The following is an 18,943-nucleotide window of genomic DNA, read 5'->3' on the forward strand; positions in this document are numbered from 1 at the left end:
ATTTTGGAAGAAACGACACAGTACATGTGGAACTCAGTGGAAGACGGAAAGGGTTAGCCTTTTCCCATGAATCACGTTTTCATTCAAACACTCTCCTAGCCATTCTTGTCCTCATGGGAGAAGAGAGACGGGTATGCCTACTTTTCTCTCTTAGGGAGAAAAGCACTGGGGGTTGTGTGGAATTTTGCGTTGGCAAATAGCTATGAGGGAAAGAGTTAAAGATCTTCCTTGACCCATCCATCACTTAAATTCACAGCCTCCAGTATCTACTTTTCATTACAAAGAAATGAGGTTAAGTTACATTCCTTGGTATATCATTTTTCCTCAAGGGCTGCTTCGCACATTTTGGTTTTTAAAAGGATAATTCAAGATGTTTTAAGTGTACACCAGAAAAGGTAAAGTACAGATGTGTTTATAAAGATAGGGGAGGGGGCATGGCTCAGTCCTTGGCATCTTAGAGCCAAGCTACAAGTGACGCCTGACACAGGCTGGAAACTTGTTAGCTTTCCTCAAGTTTTGATGGGAAATGTAGGCGTCCTGGTCTTGCAGCTGTAATGGAGAGCCAAGCTGTAAAACCAGGACGCCTACGTTTCCCATCAAAACTTGAGGTAAGCTGACAAGTGCCCAACCTGTGTAAGGCGTCACTTGTAGCTTGGCTCTCAGTTAAAAGGATAAGGTAGAAGGTGATATGAAGGACCCCTATCTCAGACCCTAGAGAGTAGTTAATGATGACTTTGACAGACCCATGGTCTGACGCTGTATAAGGTAACATCATGTGTTTATCATACAAGTACACTCGTCAGGGAGTCAAGTTTGTCGGCAACTTGGAGAATATACCTGAGTTTGACATTACATCGTGTCTGAGAAATGGCTCACAGCAGGGCTTTTTTTCTGGGGAAAGAGGTGGTGGAACTCAGTGGGTTGCCCTCAGAGACAATGGTCACATGGCCGGTGGCCCCGCCCCCTGATCCCCAGACAGAGGGGAGTTGAGATTGCCCTCCGCGCCGCCGAGCGGTGTGGAGAGCAATCTCAACTCCCCTCTGTCAGGAGATCAGGGGCGGGGCCACCAGCCATGTGATCATTTTCAAGAGGTTCTGGAACTCTGTTCTGCTGCATTCCAGCTGAAAAAAAGCCCTGGCTCACAGACAAATTTCTCATGTTCTTATCTTTCAAAACCATGATTTCTAGCGTTAATGGCCTCAGCCTAGTCTCAGTTGCGAGCAACTAGTCTGCATGTCAAAGAATATATCCAGGTAATTCAATGAGACCTGAAAGATTCATAGCCCCATTCCAATCAGCTGTTCCTTTACGAATATGGTGGGATACAGACTGTCAAGTCATGCGAGTAATTTATGAAGGAACAATAGGGGAGGGGGGGCTCTATCTATCTTGCAAACCTTTATTCACTTCATCTTACAGAATATCTTCTGGTGAGGGGAATCTCTTGAAAGATCAATTTGTAGCAGCTTCAAAAATTAAATGTAATTATTGCTAATTTAGGGCTTTGTGCAACAAACGAGGGATGAAGCGAGTCTGACATTTGCAAAGCATATCAACATTGACAGAACTGAAAGCAAAAGTCTCTGATTAATTCTTTGAATAGGAACCGCATTGCCACGAGTACTGCAAAGACTGGACTATGTCTTGCATCTTAATAGTGACCATTGACTAATTCGTCTCGGCAGTGATCGAATGCAACCAGTGGTAGTTGTTTTGGTACTGATCATGTCAACTGTCTGTTTTAGCAGATACACTTCTAAATACACACCCCACCACAACTGCCACCCATATGATTGATATGAGGAAAATTATTGCTAAGTACAGGAAGACACCTTCCTCCAAATTGTACAGGACAGACTGAATTTTTTGTTAAAACTAAAGCATGCAATTACTGTACTTATTTCATAGCACAGTTTGCATATTTCGCAACACATTGTTTGCAAGTTAGCTATTATATGTATGGATTTATTAATGCCAGTCTTCTGGCATTTGGCGAATTTTGGAACTCTGCATCTACTACTGTAAAATGGAAAGAGCATAGCAGTTTGTAAACGTGGCCTTGCTCATTCATGTGCAGTCAGCCTCACCTATTGAGACTTCTACCTACATTGCCATTATGGCTACAATTCTGTTGCGGCGGAAACCCCACCACCCATCAAATCAACACAATGTAAGCTCCATCAGAAAGAAAAAGAGATCTTCTTTTGAACTTTCTCGCCTAACGCAGTTTCGAAGTAATGAGTGCAGATGAACCCCAGTCACCAGGACCGATTTCCTCCATAACGAACACACCAAGCAGCACTCCCCCATGATTTGCCAGCTCTGCTGCCCTTGTAGCTCTTTATAGCTTCATTTAACAACAGACAGAACAAACACAGGTAAGCAGGACAAGGCATAAAGTAAGAGGTCAAAACTAATCAATGTTGCATTTTATGAAATTCCACTCCGGGGGCTAAAAGCAGAACTAAGATGGAGCTAAGGAAGCCATCATCTAGGCCTCCTGGACTGCCAGGAGGATTTAGCTATAACTACTCAAGTACAGATAATCTGGACTTTTTTTCTGGGAAAAGAGGTGGTGGAACTCAGTGGGTTGCCCTAGGAGAAAACGGTCACATGGCTGGTGGCCCCACCCCCTGATCTCCAGACAGAGGGGAGTTTAGATTGCCAAGCTAAACTCCCCTGTCTGGAGATCAGGGGGCGGGGCCATCAGCCATGTGACCATTTTCAAGAATTTCCAGAACTCCGTTCCACCGCGTTCCAGTAGAAAAAAAGCCCTGCAGATAATACTTTACTTACCTGCTCATGATACTCAATCCCCATGCTGAGGGTATTGATCAGGATAGCAATCATGATTCCACGGCCAAAGTACTTGCTATCTACAATCTTTCGAAAGGTCTCGCAAACCACATTCCAAAAGGCTAGGCATTTTAAAGCTTTTCTTCCTGGGGCTTTCCATCGTCGAGGGTCCCTCTGATCGCTGTAGTGAGCATCTTGGGTGAATTCATAAACCCCATCACTGTCAGAGTCTCCCATCTCGTTGTCGGTCGGCTCTGGTTCATTAGCCAAGGTCTTCATACAGTACGGACAACTATCTGGGTTGCAAGTACTGTCTGGTTTTCCACACTGGCTGGAAATCTTGCAGGAACTTTGACAAGGCCCTGAAATGAGGACAAACAGCATCCTGTTAACTCAGCAGATATCATGCAACTCCCTCCCTGGAGCAGCCTAATAATTGTATCCAGTTGCTGTTTTAACCAGAGAAAAGCTCACTGTACACGAGAAATATTGGGGGGGACTGCTTTTCTTACAGAAAGTTTGGCTCAAACTAATCAGAAAACTGAGTTTGTTCATCTACCTTTACTTTGCCTAAAGCTTCATTTGAGCCGCAATTGAACATGAACTAAACCCCTTCTAAAGGGAAGCAACACATTAGAGTTACTGGTTAGAATTTTTTAAAAATTGGCAAACAAAGCGAAATGCAAAACATATTTTTTACCCTCAGGCACTGCTACCAGAGAGGTCAGTAGTACTAATTTAACAAGAAAAGGATTTGTGTCACAAAAGGCAAAGTGTAGGAGGAGGAGCAAAAGTAAAGCAGCAGCGCATCAAATAACCCCAAAAGGCCCTTCAGGAACAACAAACAGCCCGTGAGGGACTAGCTGTACAAACAGCCCAATCCCAGATCCCGGCTGTTTCCACATGGCTTACCTTGTTCTGGAAAACGGCAAAATCTCGCCCAAGAAGAAGCTCTTATTGCGCGAGAACAGCGTCTTCGCGCAAAATTTCACTGTTTTCTGGAACAAGGTAAGCCATGTGGAAACGGCCCCCATCTCTGAATGCCTTAGGACAGAGACGAAGCCCTGTGCTAGTATATGTGAATGATATGCTGGCAAAGATACATTTGTGTGTCTCCTAGATTAGCAGGCTCTGAGTCATGCTGACCCCAATCCAACGTCACATCAGCATGACCCTAGCACTGATGTATAAATAGGCAGTGTCAGGAGTTTATTGGGGGAAGAGCAGTTCCCAGTCACCATTCCAAGCCTTGAAGCCCCAGTCACACCACAACACCAGCCTAACCTTACACCAGCAAGAATATTGGTATATAGAACCTGACGGGTTCTATATAACAGCATTCTTGCTGGTGTAAGGTAGAAGTTGAATGGACAACTTCCCTCCCCTTTAGTCTCCCAGCCCACCGCTAAGACCCAGCACTGCTTAGGATATCAACTAGGTTTGCAATCTATCAGAGTTCTCCTAAACACTGTATAAACCCCAGCCAGGACACCCATTGCTCAGATGGGAGCCATGTGGTTCTATCTCTCTGGCCTGCTGCTGCACCCACCTAGAACACACATGGGGGTTAGGACTAGACATGGGCATGAACCAAAAAGAATTAATGAACCGGTGGTTCGTGGTTTGGTGCCGACAACAAACCCGAACCAGCGAACCACAAAGAACTTTTCCTGTTGCCGAACCGGTTCAAAGTTTGTGGTTTGTAGGCGTCAGAACGGCCCCTGTTGGAACTAGAGAGCCCATATTCCCGGGGAGTGTTTATCAAGCTCTCCTCCAGCCATTACCCAAGTTTGGTCAAGATTGCAATAGGGATCCAAGCTCCAATTAAACTCTCTCGGTCTCTCTCCCCAAAGGCTAGCAAGTAGCAAGCAACAGCTCTGTCACACTCCACTGCTCGCTGAAAGTGAAATCCAGCCTGGGAGCCCACTGCTTTTTATAAGCTGAGGTCCCATTGAGCAACACAGGAGGTCTGTGGTTGGCTGTCAGAGCTGCCTATCAGGGTTTGCAGGGATGAGATTGGAGTGCCCATGGCTACAGAACACCCCTCCCTCCCCTGGGTGTCTTCTCTCAGGTTGTAACCACTTTGCAGCTCCATGGTTGGAAGGAAGACCCGCCGATCAAGGTAAGCTGGGCTTCCATTTGGATTTCCAGGGCGACAGAAGGAGTGCAGACAAAGTTCAGGCATTCCCCCGGCTCCGTTTCCAAGGGAATTGATTGATGGTGCCTGACTGGCTTCATGAACTGCGGAAGAACGCACCAAACCGTGCCTCTAACGAACGCTGGTTCGTTGGCCATGGACGCTCACAAACCGCTAGATCGCGAACGGAAGATTGGGCGGTTCGTGGGGTTTTTTTGGTTCATAATGCGGTTCGTGCCCATGTCTACTTAGGACCCCGGCGACAAAACCCCACAGAAAGGACACATTGCACAAAAAAGAGCACATTGCACCAACAGGCAAGGAGGAGAACAAACACTGCTGTAGCATGTTGCTAATGCTGCATTATGCTGATTCACTTAGTGTTTTCCACCTCTGTGCACAGACTCTCAGGGACAGCCTTCATTCCAAGGACAGTAAAAACAGGTAAATAAGGGAAGGCGAGCCTCTGCCTCAAACTGTGACTGCAGCTACAACTATCTCCCCACCTCCAGCATGTACTGACTGTGCTTTGCAACAACCACTCAGCTTTCCTCTATAGCAGCTCTCATTAAGTGTGAATGACACAGAAAGGTGGAGCAGATTGCGAGTGTGCTGAGACTCTATTTCTGCGTGGTTGTATAGCGCTCTTCCTTGCGAGTGAGGATGGGTAAGTATCCAATCAATTGCAACACTGTCCCCCAGTGGATGAGTACAGTCAGGTAAGAATCCCAAGGCAGAGAGGAAAAGTGAGAAACTTGCCAGAGCACCACGCATAGACTTTTGGAGTCAGTTTCCTCTTTGCTGTTATTCATCACTGTCCGTGCATCTCTATGGGCCATCCAACAGAGAGACCAGGGTGGACTTCTTTTGCAGTGCAGTGCTAACCATCTGCCAGCCCTACACCATGACTCATGGATTTCAAGCTGCCCTGCTGTGGGATTGGCCAGCTCCCTTGTCCTAGTCTGCCCTTTGCACCATTGCCAAGCTGCTTAACAGAGAGCTACATGATCAGTACCGTTGTCTCTTTGGTGTGCATTCAGCGAAAGGGTCAGTCAGTGCAGCTTGCAAAGGCACAGGAGCCTTGCTGAAACAAGAGCGCCGGAAACCTTGTTTCATCCCAATGGCTGCCATTTATTGTTTCTGTCATGTCTCTGTATATCCATGCCATGTTTGTTTGTTTGTTCTGTCACTGATGCCACAGTATATTGAATGTCTAATGTCTAACCTGCTGTACTCTTTCAGTAGCCATGTTCTTTTCCTATTATAACTGTTATTCCTCCAGCTGGGATGGGCCTCCTATTATCTTACAGAACTATGCACCTCCGAGCTAGAAACGACCTTGGAGACTCCAAACGCTTGCCTTTGTTACTTTGCCCAGATGCCTGGAATTCAGTACTGTGTACTCATTGCTTAGTCAAACTATAATGGGTTCTCAAAGAACCAGTGAGTGCCAAAATGTAGCCGTTGCTGGAACGTGGGAAAACTCGAGTATAATATTGACCTGTTGTTTTGAATTGTCACTTCTACCAAGCTCCATAACAGAGATCAGACCTGAACTGTAAAATCCTGAATAAAGCCTTTCTACTGGAACCAATGAGCGTTCACTGGAGAGGGACTGAGGGATCTACCTGCCAAGAACTGACAGTTTCTATATACTGCATTTCCCCTTCACAAAATCTGATCTTCCATATCATTCTACGTCTCTGCTCAGATAGTAAGATCTGAGTAAGCTAGCTACAGAGGATATTATTTATATATAGATTTCAAGTGTATTGAAGAAGAAAAGGAAGGTATACTTAAATCCTAATTGTTATTTAAACAAGCTAAATGGTATTTGGTTTGCAAATGGTTCAGGGAGATGCTTTGGTAAAGTGATAAGAACTATAGACTATACTGCTGGGTATTGTCTAGTGCTGTAAGTACGCTCCTACTGGGTAGTTAATGTGTTTTTAATGTGTCATGCTAAATTGCTTACATTGTGTTTCAGCTCTGTATCAGATTGCTGCTGTTTTCAAATTTCTGCAGTCCACAACCTATTATATTGTTTATTGAATGTTCCCGCCGTCGATCATATTGTCTTACATGGTGTAATCCGCCTTGAGTCTCAGTGAGGAAGACAGAACATAAATAATGTGAATAAATAAATTAAAAGTATGCCTGGTGCTGTTCAATAAAGATTGGATTGCTTCTCGGAGGCAAGATAGTGGTTTAGTAAATAGAGACCACTTCTCGCCATTTCTTGTTACTGACTTCAGGCGCTTTCAGTATGCCACTCACATGGGCTCAGACCTGTGTCTGAAGAAGGGAGCTCAGACTCTCGAAAGCTTACACTCTGAAAATCTTGCTGGTCTCTAAGATGTCACTGGACTCAAATCCTGCTTTGAGTAGTTTCCAGGGAACTACTGGGGAGTTCACAGGAATGCCTTTGCGAATTTGCTGTTGTGTGTTCCTTTGTGCCTACCCAGCACCTGCATTCTCCTTGCCTTGCAAAAGGTTGGTACTTGGTTGCAGAGGGTGATGATGTGCAAACACACATCTGCAAAGCTCCCTGGAGTATACTTACTCCAGGGCTCCTCCCAGTCACGCCTGTGGTGTTCCTCCCAGTGGTGGGTGTTTTGCTCCCTTTGTTCCCTCTGTTGTGCTGTGTGGGCAGCAGCAGCTTGACAGTAGGGGTGTGTGGCTGCATCAGTATGACCTGGTTGGCTGTTTCCTTCTGCCTGTCATGGGACATTATTAGTACACTGCTCTGTGATTGGTGGATTGCAGGATAGCTGCAATGGTACAATCCCTGGTATAATTTCTATGCTCTCTGCACCTTCACAGGGTTTTTAAAAATTTCATCTCAGCTGAGCAAGCATAGGAAACGGATTAGCAGCATTCGTAATGGGCCAGAGTTGGAGTACGTGTCTTAGAATGGGGCTGTTAGCAGTATATGTAAGCTGTCACCAAAAGCAGCAGCCCGTTCCCTCTCCCCTTCTATAACACCCAGTAGACCCTGTTGTTCTACATAACTCCCGTGTGCTATGGGACACCACGATTTTCCACGTCTGCATCAATCAGCAGCTAATTATGCGGAATGTTATGACACACAGTAAGTTCCACTAGATACTAGAGCGTCTGGAACTAGACACATTTTGAGCTGCATGTTTACCATCATGTCTACTTTAGCCCTGGGATTTCTCGCTAGCGAGCAAATATACATCTGTCAGTAAGTTAAGGATCCTGTTACAGTGAATACAAACTGAGGGCCAAGCTACACATGGCGAATGACACTTGAACAGCAAGTGTATCTCTCCCTGTTCACTTGCCCTCCACTCAATCCACTTGCCGTTCAAGTGTCATTCGTCATGTGTAGCTTGGCCCTGGGTCTCACCATCTGAAAGCACCTCTGTGGTGAAATCAGGCCTGTTCTGCGTCTCATTGACATTCTCCATAGTTTAAAAGGTGAACGCTATTCACTTATATAATAAGAGATCACTGGGTTTCTATCTAGCTGTGAGGAAGCTTTAGACAGTCTGATTCAATACAAAAAGCAGAAAAAGTGGCTTGTATCCAATCACAGGGATTCCCATTGATTCTGCCCTCCCTCAGCTGACACCTGCTATGTTTTTTGTGAGGGTCGACTGACCTCACTTTCAGGGGACTCAGCGGGCTGCAGTGAGAGAGGGAAATCAGGGGAATCTCTGCCCCCTCTTAAGAAAAAAAAATAAGGGCGCTTAACTTTTCCTAATTGCATGTTTGGATATAGGATGCAAATATACTTTGCGTTGTAGCTTTCGGGTGGCATGTTGACATCTGTGCATGTGTGACGTCAGAGAGACTGGGTTAGACATTGTGTAGTCCATGGTATAATATATAATGTTTTAATGTATTACTTTAAAAATACTGCTGCAAGAAAAGCACAATGAATTTATGAAGTCTACTGGAAAGCTGCAATGCCTCTCCAAAATGTTAAAGTGTAAAAATGCTACCCGTATTTATGCCACATTTTCTTCACTGAAGAACGCAGAGCCTTCAGCAGCACACAACTAGACAAATAGTCTTCCATGGGTCAAGGCCTTTGGAGTCAAAATTTAACGTCTCATCATGCAACGCAACAGCCTTTCCGAAAAACATAACGTACTGTGTGTTTCATAACATTCTAGCTGAACGTGGTCTTTGTTTTTTTTTCATTCTCTGAAGCTGAGAAGACCGCCCCCCCCCACACACATACATGCATTTATTCAACAAATAACCTGTTATATCTCTCCTCCTTATTGTCATATTGTAAGATAAGGAAAGAAGTCTCAAGAAGACTCTCAAAATTTCACTACCATCAGAATTTCTCCAGTTTAGCAGCAGCTCCTCTCAAGGAGAAAATGCCCAACTGTCGCTTATCTCCTCATCTTGATTTCTTGCAATCTATGCTGTGTTAAACGTTGAGGTCGTCTGTTGCTTAACTTTTGCAGTTAAATCAAGAAAAGGGCAAACGATAGCTGTCCACTGCCAAGAGTTCACAGCCACCTCATTATACGTTTGGTCATTAACACAACACAGAAAGCAATCAGCTCTTCTGGCACCTGCAGTATTAGGAGTTGTAATTAGTGGCAGCACCGCAGCCAGCAAGGTGCTTTCGTGCTCCCGCTGTTTGCTGATACTTCAGAATTAGCATCTTCCCCCTAAACATACCACTCTCAAATAATTTCTTACAATGGCTCTCCAGCTGACAGATGCCCCTCCCCCCACCCCAGACAATTCGGATGAGAAGAATTTCCACATTGGCAATGGCTACTATAGAACAAGGAGTTTTATCTCTAGAGTACACGCCTGACTCAATGACACTCGCTTTCTCTCCATCTCTCTCTCTTATTTTATAACCAGCAGGTGAAACTCAGATGACCTAGGCCGGTCTCCTCTATAAAGCAAATCATAAGAGCCAGTTTGATGTTGTGGTTAAGAGCGTGGGGCTCTAATCTGGAGAACCAGGTTTGATTCCCCACTCCTCTTCTTGAAGCCAGCTGGGTGACCTTGGGTCAGTCACAACTTCTCGAAGCTCTCTCAGTCCCATCCACCTCACAGGGTGATTGTTGTGGAGATAATAATAACATACTTTAAAACTGCTCTGAGTGGGCATTGTTGTCCTGAAGGGCGGTATATAAATCAAATGTTGTTGTTGTTATAATATTTTGGCCAGATGGCCCTGCATCCCATCCTGAAAGTTTCACCTAGAACACTGAACCCATGGCCCCCCCACACCCGAGCAGTCTTCAAAAACGTTTTGCAAAGGAGAAATCTAGATTCCTCTTATGTCAACTTGAATAATTGCATTCTCTGCTTGTTACAGGGAAAAGTAGATATAAATGTGGAGCTACTTGCAGATGTTTGGACGATGACAAAAGACTCCATTTGTAGACCTGACACCTCTTATTAGTATTGCCATGTTATGGAATGTGCAGCCAGATTCTATGCATGCTTACTCAAAAGTACATCTATTGAGAGCCAGTTTGGTGTAGTGGAGAGCATGGGACTCTAACCTGGAGAGCCGGGTTTGATTCCCCACTCCTCCACTTGAAGCCAGCTGGGTGACCTTGGGCTAGTCACAGCTCTCTGGAGCTCTCTCAGCCCCACCCACCTCACAGAGTGTTTTGTTGTGGGGATAATAATGACATACTTTGTAAACCACTCTGAGTGGGCATTAAGTTGTTCTGAAGGGCGGTATACAAATCAAATGTTGTTGTTGTTACTACTACTGCTGCTGCTGCTGCTGCTGCCACCGCCGCCGCCGCTGCTCTCAGTGCTCTCTCAAATTGGTGTGCTCGCACCCAGGAACTATGTTACTCTGAACTTCCCATTGCTGAAGCTCAATGGCCAGTCACTGGCAAGCTATTCACTGTGAAGACAACTGCAAAGATAGATGCCAATGACTTAACTGCAAAGTATTTAACTCCTTTTTTAACCCTTTCTTTCTCTCCGTTTTATAGTTTTTAGACAAATGATGACGATGACAACCCCTCTCCAACCAATGGAGGACTGCTGCAGTTGAGGCCTGAAGGTCAGGGAGCACAACACATGGGCAAATTGAAAGAAGACCTTGAGGTAACGTGGAACCCTGTAACCTAGTCTCTAGACAACATATGAAAATAAGCTCTTTCAGTCTTCCAAAATCTTCCATAAGAAGGCCGCAAGAACCTTGCGTACTGTGGTTGGAGTCACTAGCTGCTCAATAGGTACACGTGAGGGTCTTTCATGACACTTTCCCATTGTCCTTAATGACTCCCATCTTAAAGAGCCTGTTCCACAGTCTGTTTTCTACTCACAGCGGAGGAAGGCAATTGCCTTCTTGCTCTAGTTCCGGGCCTCCAGGGAATAAATGATAAGTCACAGTAGAACATAGGCCACTAGGCTAGATGGACCTTTGATGTGAATGAGGAGCATGCTTCTTCGGCATGAATCTGCTTAAACTTTTATCCTGTTTACCATTGTTCTATTTTCCAGACATCATTACTTTCCCCATTTTCCTATTTTCTGTTATCCAAGTTTCGGTAACTTTCGTGGAAGGCCTGAAACCCCTAAACCCAAAATTAATGTTGCCGTCAGTATATTTTGTAAAACAAAAGAAATAAACGTGTTTCTACTAGAATTTTACTGATGAAAAAAAATGGTGGGGTCATCACTATCTTGGTTCTGAACTGAGATCGGGCTGAATGTCCAGGTAATGCTTTACCTTGAACCACACTCTTTTATGACTGCAGACTGGGAAGGTAAGATAATTAGCAACTCTCCCCAAAAGGCATTTGACGGCCAGCCGTCAGTCTTAACACTTACCGGTGCTCTGTGTCTCCAGTAGTTTCTGCATGGTGCTATATGGACCCGGAGGGATGTTAAGGTTCATCAAGGTGCTAGCCCCAGGGTTCACTGTGGGCTCCCCTAAACCTTTATCTTTCAGCAGCTCATGGGAGCTACTTGGATGCACAGTAGGATAGACCTTGCTGCCAACCAGAGTCCTGGGAAACACCTCTGGGCAAGTTAAACTGAGACCAGGCTGAGGGAGAGAGGATCTGTAACGAATTGGCTCAAAATGGCAGTCTGCATGATAGATGCTGTGAACGGATTCAGTGTTGCTGGGAGCAGCGTGAGGATTGGCTGTGGGAGGGAGCATTAGCCTACGGGCACCGTTGTGGAGAGAGCTGGTTTCCACATCACTGATTTCAGGGCTGGCACGCGGTGCCTGTAGGCTTCCATTGCCCAGGTGATAGTGGTGATGGTGATGGTGGTGGTGGTGAATGAGATGATGCACTGATGACCTTTTCTGTGGCCGACGCTTGCACGGCTGCCTCTCTGCACCGGCTTTGCTGCTTGGGCTGGGGAGAAAGCCCATTTTCACTCCGGTTGTTCGGTAGGCTTCCACCAGCTGCTTGCTGGCCTTTCGGAGGATGTAGACGAGATATTTCAGAAGTTCATCGTAGCAGCTCCCTGGCTCTGAAAAACTGGCCAGAGTGCTTGCGTTGGAGAGGTACCGGATTCGCTGCTCCTTCATCAGCTGGCTCTCTCGTTGCTTGGTCTCCGAGAACTGAGTTGCTATGACCACTAGGCAGAGATTGATCATAAAGAAAGAGCCCACCTAGAAGGGAAAGAGGCGATGCAATTAAATTCTAAACTCAAGGAAGCAATTTACAGCGCAACGGTCTGAGAGGGGAGGGTTATCATTACTAACAATTTCATTTCAAGACGGGTAGCCGGGGTGTTAGCCGGTCTGTAGCAGTCGAAAAGAGCAAGAGTCCAGCAGCACCTTTAAGACTAACAAAATTGGTGGTAGGGGAATGAGCTTTTGCCAGCTCGTACCCCTAACCACAAATTTTGTTAATTTCATTTCAGAATTAACTCGTCGGCACAGAATGTGTTTACAGTGGAAATTATCACATGATTTGTAGGGAAATTCTAATTTTTCAAATGACAACATGCATGTATTACAACAACTTGTCAGGAGGAGTTCAAAGTCTGACACGACTGTTCTGGAAGCACCTCTAGTTCGTGTACCGAGTTAAGAGCTCCGTCAGCATATGAAGAATAATAAAATGTAACATTTATATTGCAACAATCCTTACAACAGTTGCAATAATTACCTCAATATTGCAACTGAGGTGGCCCAACTTGATGCCTAAGGCCCCCTAGCGAGTTCTTCTCTACGCTGAGATGTCAGCTTCCTGGCTCACATCATCTCTTTCTTTTTAGCTATCCCTGCTCTCTAGAAAGCATTCTAAAAGGACAGAGCTGTGCGTGCTCAGAAGAAAGGCACACCAAACCCAACAGTTTATTTCCAGCAGCAGCCAACTGGCTGCCACTGGGAAGTTCACATGCAGTATAATGATGTAACACAGTTTCCTCTGTCCCCATAATCTGCTATCCAGAGGAATACTGAATATACTGATGCTTTTGGGTCCAGAGATTGTCCCTGTGGCTAAAATTCTATTGGGGCAGTGGCTTGCAGTGCACTGAAGACGAGTCTCATCTGAAAACACAATGTAGGCTCCAACCTCATTCGGCATTCGGCATATCCTCTGTGACTCACAAAGGGTGGATATTCCCTGTCCCGCTTTCCTTTCTTTCTCGTCAAAGCCTCTTAAGCAGCCTCGCCTCAGGGACTCCCACTCCTCAGCTCCGCAGATGACATCACAGCTCAAAGTAGAACACAGACTTTATATCGACTTAAAAAGAGTTTTCTTTAATTTTGTTTCTTGGTATTCAGTGCTTGTAATAATCACAAATAAGCCGTATTTGCGTGTATTCACTGGAAATCTTTTTTTTTTTTTTGGACAGATTTGTTCCTTGTAGAATCGGTAGTGGTTCTGCACACAGATTTCTTCCTTTGTTAACTGGGATTGTGAAAATGTTGCAACCTAAGAGCTGCAGCTGCCTGCAGCCAAAGATTTGATATTTTACTTTGAAAGAGGCTTTTCTGCAGAGTTTTTAATACATCATGATAATTATTCAGTCTGAGAATTCTGAAAAGCAGCCAGTAACTCTTTCCCTCCTGGCTGCCTTCTACAGATATACTACCCAGCCATGTTATCTCCGACTCAGCTGTAGGAAAATGCTGATTCATCTCCCTTCTCATCGCTTTCCTTCTGGCTGCATCGTGCAGTTGGCTGCAGAGATGAATGACGTGCCCTCAAAGTGACTTGTCACACCCCACCAGCTTGTGAGGCTGTTGGTTTTCTGCTTCACTTCCATACACACACACATACACACAGGCTACTTTAGAACTGCACTGCTGATCTCTGTATGGAAGGTCAACCTGCTCCCCCGACAGAGTACTCATCTCGATTAAGCAAGATCTTGAACCGGAGGGGGGGGGGGGGAGATGCTGCATGATCATTTCAATTGCTTGGCATATTGTTACAGTGTTTTGTCTCTTGATTTCCGTCTTGTGTCCTGTCGTGTCTCGTGTTGTGCTTTCTGTATGTGACACATGACACACAGGATGCAACATATTTACCTACACTGGCTATAGACTATCATTGGGAGTGAAGCAACCAGACTGAAGTGCCTTAATGTGAAACACACTCAGGTCCCCAAGTCTAGGTCTTTCCCCCAGATTCTCAGACCCACTCTTACTCGCTAAAGAGTATGAATTGTTGTAGTGTGGACTTCCTATTTTCCATGATCTGAGAGTCCTTTAGTTACAGCAACCTTCTTGCCAAAAGTTAAGCAAATATGTGTCTGGTCATGTCTTGGACAGGAAACTTCCTTTGAATCCTACATAAACTGCCTTGAGTTCTGATGGAAGAAAGGCAGACTATAAATGTAATGAATAAATGATTAAGTACACCAATCAACCTGGGTGATAGCATAAGATTTTGACAAGCTAGCTTGTGATGCTGACATCTCAAATAATATGTTTGAAAACAGAACTTGCCCGACTCTCACTTATCAGGTTTTTTTCAAGCACCCCCCCCCCATACTTCTACTGATAATTTGTTCAGGTTTTTTTGGGAAAGAGGACGTTTGTGACTTGGGGAAAGGGAGGGAGCTGGCAGGGAGGGGGACGGGCACCTCTGTATGAGTGTGTGTGTGTGCCTGCGCACATATGCACACATTTTGCAAATGTCCCATAAAATGCTTGCTAATGCCCACTGAACACCCTTTGACAGGGATAACTGCAAAAATTGCAGTTTTGGCTTGAGCATACGAGAGTTCACCCATCACCAGCTGGATTCAGTGTATAGGCAATGCTTAGGTGCAACATATTCCATTTTTTGTCAGGAGCAAAATTTTCCAGAACTGGGATAGACACTTGACATTGTTCAGCTGAGTTAATATCTGTAACATTATGTAATTCTCTAGAGCACCATAAAAACAGGCACGTTAAAGCCCCATATATTTCAAGGGGAGAGTTAAGTTCCTGCTTAAAGCTCTCCTACTGAATCCCCGTGACAAAAGTGCTTAACTTTGACCAGTTCACACCTTTGGTAGTTATAAAGGCTTCAGCTGGTGCAAAATACCCTTCAATGCAGCACATCATGATAAGACTAATTATGCTTCATGGTCTCTCATTGCTGCCTTATATTTTCCAATATAAGATTTTTTTAAAAAAACATTGGAGTAAAAATGAAGTGGAGAGCAGGAGTCCCATAATGCAACCGAAAAAGAATGGCAATTAACATGTCATCTTTCATGAAATGGGTGTTCGCCATCTGTGACTGGAACAAGTTGACTGCCTCCAAACAGATTAACTTATTTGCCACTTCCTTTTTTCATAGGCACTGTAGAAATGAATGGTTTTAGACTCCAGCATTTTCTGAATGGTTTATCACCTATCCCAAGCACCATATTCAATTCTCCCACTCTCCCCTTTCTCCCTTCCTTCTGTACACCCACTCTCCATCTTTTCCTATGGCACCTGAGTGTAATGCTTTCAGCCATCACAAAGACTGGAAAGATGACTCACAATGATCAGGAGAATGAAATAGATGAAGTTGTAGAAGGAATGGGCATCCATGACGAAGTACATGATATCCACCCAGCCCTCCAGGGTGATGACCTAGGTAAGGCACAAGAAAAGAAAGTCAGTGGTTTGCTTGGTGGATACATGGCTGTCAGGGATAGGAAGCACGGGATGCCCAAGAAAACACAAAAATGGCATTTGTTGTTCTAAACTAGGTTTCCCCAACCCTGAAACCTGCCAGTACTTCCCTTGATGCCCTCCAAGCTTTTCTGAAAGTGAGTGGGAACATTGTAAGGCAAGTTTTGCTATTGGCTGCTCTCATTCAAATGAAAGGGGTTTCACTGGGGGATCAGGGGGGCAGGCAAGAACCTGGGTTTTCCTTAGTGTGTGGTTCCCTTCCCCTTTCAGGCTTTTCTTCATCCCAGGAGGGATGAAGGAATATTGCATTTGGATCCTCCCAGGGCTTTTTTTTCCTGGGAAAAGAGATGGTGGAACTCAGTGGGTTGCTCTCAGAGAAAATGGTCACATGGCTGGTGGCCCCGCCCCCTGATCTCCAGACAGAGGGGAGTTAAGATTGCCCTCCACGCCATGGAGGGCAATCTAAACTCCCCTCTGTCTAGAGATCAGGGGGTGGGGCCACCAGCCATGTGACCATTTTCAAGAGGGTCTGGAACACTGTTCCACCACATTTCAACTGAAAAAAAGCCCTAGCTTCTCCTCCTTTGGTAGTCATTTTGGGATGGTGCTCGCCACCCCCTCTCAAAATTCCAGAGGTTCCCACACGCTCCAAAGGGTTGGAGACCCCTTTTCTAGTCTGTGTGCTAGATTTATTAAAATAAAGGCTGAATCATCCCCCCACCCTTGTATCAATACAAGTCATTTGAGGACAACAGGAAATTCTGACCTAGCTTTTTCTATTATTCAGATTGTTGCAAAGTCACTTTCTTTACCTGAAATATTGCAATCCATGCATAGCCAATGTTATCAAAATTAATTGCTCCTTTGAAAGGGTTGTGCTCCCCAGCAGAACAGTTTGTGTAGTACTGGTTCCAATTGACACAAGAGGTGTTAGTGGTATCATTGTAGGAATAATAGTTCAGCGTGCATTCCAGGCCTTCTTCCCTCCGTGTTGGGATGCTACGGCAGTAGCGCATTCCATTCTCTCGGGGCTGAGAGCAGATGAAAGGGCTTTCGTCTTCATTCTCAGTCTGATAATAAGGCTCCAGCTCGACTGTGTAAGGGCTTAAGGAGAGCAGACAAGCACTCATTAGAAACAAGATCATGGAAGCAATGGAGGATACGAATGTAGAACTTTACTCTTTCTGTAAGTCAAGAAACTGAGGACTCCCGACGTCGTTAGTGGGTAGTAGATTAAAAACAAATGGAAAAAAGCGTTGATCCATGCCATTAACAGGGTAATGCATGAAACTGATGGCCCTGAGATGTTACAAGGGCCAGTGGGATAATTGGCTTCCAAATAAACTAGACAAATTAACTAAGGATAAGAGCACTTTGACTCTCTGGCTCTCCGATTTCATTTTTCAGGCATCGAAACTAATGAAGTTGTGGATGAATGTCAGGTAATGTTCCAGTCCAAAATGGAACGTTTCCTTGAACATCCTCCTCTGAACCACCAGAAACTGGCTATAATCAGAGACTGGGAATTCGAACATGAGTGTGTTATGTGCCGTCAAGCTGCCTCTGACCTATGGTGACCCTAAGAATGAAAGACCTCAAAAATCATTAACAGACTTTCTCAGAGCTTGCGAACTGAAGGACTTCGCTTCTTTTATTGAGTCAAGCCATTTCATTTTAGGCCTTCCTCTTTTCCTACTGCCTTCTACTTTTCCTAGCATTATTGACTTTTCCAGAGAAGCTTGTCTTCCCATAATGTGACCAAAGTACGATAGTCTCAATTTTGTCATTTTAGCTTCTAGGGAGAATTCAGGCTTGATTTGATCTAGAATAGATGGATCATTTCACTAATCCTGGTATATCATCATCATCATCATCATCATCACCATCACCATCATCATGTTCTTGTGGGCTGTGTGTACCAATTAAAGGCTATTTTGTCCACAGTAATTAAAATTTCTGAACATGTCACAATGAAATTGTATTATTCTTTTGAAGGAAAATAGAATCTTAAAAAGGTCTGGTGCATAAATCCTTGCATAATTCTTTGATTAATTTTCAGTGCAGAGATAACAAGATACCAAGCAGATCTTTAATAAACAGATCATAAGTGTTCAGAATAAATGTGTCAATAGAGGGAATTTTCAAAAGATTCCATTATATTCCAGCATCTAAAGTGGGAAAGAAGCAGGTGATAACCAGTTCTACGTGCATTTATGGATCAACAGATTATAATTTTTAAACTGACAGTGCTCTTTAACATAATAATAACCTATTGTCTCTTGTTTTGTATTGAAAGCTAAAAGTCAGCCAGTTAAGGTAATTTTGCCTAGGATTAGAATATGTCCATGATTAATTTTAAACTTGCCCAGCTATGGTCTTTCCCCCCAACCCTCAGTTTTCTGAATGTTTTTGAATGTATTTTTATGAATGAAATATTTTAAAAGATTATTCAGGGCATTTTTTGTTTAAAATTGGAGGAACGAACTGCTCTAGCAGTGATGAAACTGTCTTTGAAAAATACTTGTTTTGTAAATATGCCCCTTTATGTGGCAGGCACCACTTAGAAACATAGAGCTGGAAGGAACCCCAAGAATCATCTAGTCCAACATTCTGCACAATGCAGGTAATTCATAACTACCTCCCCTCCCCACTCCCGCAGTGACCCCTGCTGTATGCCCAGAGGAATAAAAAAACCTCCAGAACCCCTGGCCCACCTGGCCTGAAGGAAAATTCCTTCCTGACCTCAGTGTGGCAATCAGCATTACACTGGGGATATAAGAAAGGGCCATGAGATCTGCCTAAATTCATACCCAGTCATAGAATCAGCATTGATGTCAGATGGCCATCTAGCCTCTTCTTAAGAACCTTCAAAGAAGGAGAGCCTACCACCTCCCGAGGAAGCCTGTTCCACTGAGGAACCACTGCGTCAGGAAGTTCTTTCTAATATT

The 18,943-nt window shown here is 44.5% G+C and overlaps 1 protein-coding gene across 2 annotated transcripts in view; it reads right to left on the bottom strand.

Annotated features, from left to right (window-relative positions):
* CACNA1G (calcium voltage-gated channel subunit alpha1 G) overlaps positions 1-18,943 on the bottom strand; it is a 252,600-nt gene that overhangs the window by 189,834 nt on the left and 43,823 nt on the right. For both annotated transcript variants that reach the window (XM_054978817.1, XM_054978816.1), the window contains exons 5-8: positions 16,808-17,099; positions 15,861-15,953; positions 11,738-12,533; positions 2,797-3,158 (exon numbers count right to left, since the gene is read on the bottom strand). In XM_054978817.1, the coding sequence (XP_054834792.1) occupies positions 2,797-3,158; positions 11,738-12,533; positions 15,861-15,953; positions 16,808-17,099 (1,543 nt within the window). The remainder of the gene's footprint in view (positions 1-2,796; positions 3,159-11,737; positions 12,534-15,860; positions 15,954-16,807; positions 17,100-18,943) is intronic.

The sequence above is a fragment of the Eublepharis macularius genome, chromosome 4, assembly GCF_028583425.1.
Source record: "Eublepharis macularius isolate TG4126 chromosome 4, MPM_Emac_v1.0, whole genome shotgun sequence".
Taxonomy (NCBI): domain Eukaryota; kingdom Metazoa; phylum Chordata; class Lepidosauria; order Squamata; family Eublepharidae; genus Eublepharis; species Eublepharis macularius.